Source organism: Sceloporus undulatus, unplaced genomic scaffold, assembly GCF_019175285.1.
Source record: "Sceloporus undulatus isolate JIND9_A2432 ecotype Alabama unplaced genomic scaffold, SceUnd_v1.1 scaffold_6902, whole genome shotgun sequence".
Taxonomy (NCBI): domain Eukaryota; kingdom Metazoa; phylum Chordata; class Lepidosauria; order Squamata; family Phrynosomatidae; genus Sceloporus; species Sceloporus undulatus.
Genome location: NW_024809821.1, coordinates 1 through 3,052, shown reverse-complemented (window position 1 = coordinate 3,052; position 3,052 = coordinate 1). Strand labels below are relative to the sequence as shown.

At 37.5% G+C, this 3,052-nt stretch overlaps 1 protein-coding gene across 1 annotated transcript; it reads left to right on the top strand.

Moving 5' to 3' along the window:
• Nucleotides 1-108: 108 nt before the first annotated feature.
• On the top strand, nucleotides 109-3,030 carry LOC121918250 (vitellogenin-2-like; the record flags this gene model as incomplete). Its single annotated transcript, XM_042444332.1, has 3 exons — nucleotides 109-326; nucleotides 996-1,093; nucleotides 2,929-3,030. Coding segments are annotated over 3 exons (418 nt in total), but the record flags the coding sequence as incomplete, so codon positions are not given.
• Between the last annotated feature and the right edge of the window lie 22 nt (nucleotides 3,031-3,052).

The following is a 3,052-nucleotide window of genomic DNA, read 5'->3' as shown; positions in this document are numbered from 1 at the left end:
CTGGTTCTTTTTTAACCTGAGTAAAGTATTCTTTGCTACAACCTGCACAACTATTGCAGGACAAAGGCTTTTAGCAAAATAACCTTGGGACGTATCCTCTTTCTGCAGGTACAAGGAATCCTTATTCAGATCTATTTGAACACTTCCAATTCTATTCAAGTCCGAATTATGTCTTGCATCGCCATCTTTCAAACCTACCCAGCTCTCCCCATGGTGACAGCTATTGCTAATGCAGCATTCAGAGAGAAGAATCCAGTCCTTTACAGCTTTGTCTATTCTCAGCTGAAGGCTTGGACCAAAACCAGGATCCCAGCATACTATGAACTGTAAGTTGAGATGTACTCCTCCTTTTATCAGTCAAATCCACCCTTGTTCCTTCTGTAGCTGTTTCAGATTATTCCAGAGCTCTCCCAATGCTAGACCCAATCTCTTGAGATGCTTGGCACTCATCAAGCTCCTGGACAACCGAATACATCTACTGGAAGAGCAGTGATAATATCAAGGGGAGATTTGCGGTTCTCACAGCAGTAGATCCACCAGCCACTTCTGCATCACAGCACTGGACCATTTCACTTTTAACAGACACCCCATTTTCAGTTCAACAGGGCTTAAGGTGCCAGCAATATTGGTTCATTCCACTGTAACTGGCTCTGTCTAACCTAAGCGAAAAGTAGCCCCTACAGTACATGTTCTTTCCCTAAAGTTATAGCTATCTTCCTTCCTCCCTTCCTTCTTTCACTCCTTGGAGCCATGTTAACCAGAAAAAACAAAACATTTTCAGTTAGAACCTAATAAACATATTGTAGACCAAGCTTCTGTGGACTACTTTACACTCTTCATTAACTGCCTTGCAAGCTTGTTAGCCCTTAAAGGGCCACAAAATGCCAAGGCTGCAAAGCTATACCCATCTGAACACATACAGCTTGCTTTTGAATAGACGTGCATGGACATGAACTGTTGTTTCTAATTTCACTGGTCATGTCTTGTTTGTTTAGGTCTTCTGTTTGCAATGTGGCCTTGAAACTTCTGAATCCCAGGTTTTTCCGACTGTATGAACGTTACAGCAAAGTTGTCCATTTCAATTTCTTTAATAGTAAGTATCTGTTATTTATCAAATTAGTAAGAAACAAGTTCCAGTCTTTTAAATATCACCTGTTCTCTTGTGAAAAAGTTAACTCTACTTGAAAATGCAGAATGATTTTGGAAAATCTACGTATTTACCATATAGATTAATTTCTCATCTAGTACAAATTATCTCATGGATATATCCTTCCTGTTTTTTCTTGTGATTGTGCAGACACAAATTGCAGATACAATTAATTAATTAAATGATTATGCCTGCAATGTGTGTCCCAAAGAGCTTGAGAAAGTTACTTCCTAACTACAGCTCCCTGAATCTACTATTCAACATATCATTCTGGAATGGTAGTCCTTAAAAGCAATTTTTCTGTCCACATGCACTTCATAAGCTATGCGCAGATGGCAATCAGGGTCTCAGTATATCTCTTTCTTATCTCAGCTATAAAATGGAGAAGTGGTAAGAGAAGCAGACTAAGATGCTAAAGTTACGTAAACTGAACACAAGCCATCACATCAAACAGATAAAAGACCACCATATCGGTAGTTAATTAAAACTAAATAAATACTAGGGACAGCAACATACTTCATTCCTTCAGTTTCCAGTTCCACTCTATATCCTGTATTTTGAAAATGATTTGACCCTCCAGGGCCATTCCCAAGAAGGTCTTGAGTAGTAAATAAAATGAACTTAAAAAAATTCTATGTGCCATTTTTCATAATCTATCACAAACTTTGCAGGATTGGTCTTAAAGGAATCCAAAAGACTGCAAAACACCTTTCCAGCTGATGAGTAATTTTCAAATAAAGGCAATTTTCAAACTATTATTTTACAAACCTTCGTCATTGAAAGGTGCCTGTTACCATAAAATTGGAACAGGATGTCACTGGATGTCATCATGTGTTTCCCAGCTAAAAAGAATGGCACCATGGTTTGGGGATTCTGGGAAATTTTGTCCAAACGTAACTTTTCTATTCTCAAACAACAGCAACAATAACAAGAACAATATTTTTTGTATCCTACAATTATAAATTTATATATTTATTTGTAAATTATTATTAGTAGTAGTAATAGTAGAAGTGCTAGTAGTAATATCCTGGCCATTTCTAAAATTAGAAGTCAAGGCAGCTTACAATTTGAAAAGAACTACAGACTACTTTATCTCACAACGAAAAAAGACAGGAACATAGCGCTACACTCCTGTCTTTTTTTCACCGAGTGATAAAGTCCATAGTTAAAAATAGACAAAAAGTGAAAACTAAAATGCCTTTAAGCTAGCTACAGTATTATAACAATTCAAGCCAGCATTTTAAAGGATAATATTGCAAGTAAAATGATGAAAAGCTGTTGTTTGGCTTGGTGGCACACAAATTCAGTTCAAGAGATACATTTGGGTTCCAGATATTGCAACGCTGATTTGTAAATGAAGACAGACAAGGGAATATGTCAGCTCTTGCACCAAATCAATATCAGAAAATCATGGGGCTGGAGTAGGTCTGTTACTGCAACTCTGTAAACTGCCACTTGCCTGGCAGTGGTTGTAATCCAAGTAACCAATCAGGACAGCTTTTCCAAACCCTTTTCTTTTTCCTTTTGAACCACATATTGCAAATAAAGGTCTAAAGGAATCTGAGGCAGGGATTTTTGATGCCATGTTATTTGCAAGGCTATTCCAGCAGAAATGTTTAAGATGGTATAATGATGCCCATTGAATTGCTTCTGGAAAACCATGAATGGTTGCAAATGACCTGGAAAAGTATTTCCAAAGAACTGTAATAAAGATATCACACTTTCAGTTTTTAGGATCATTAACCTGACCACAACATCTCTGTTGTCTGTTTCCATTACAGGCATCCACAGATTTGGCGCCATTGCAAAATTGTTTGTGATTGACAACCCCAGAGGACCACTCCCCTCAAATGTCATGTTTAACACACAATTAATCTTTTCAGGCACAATTGTCAAGCCATTTGA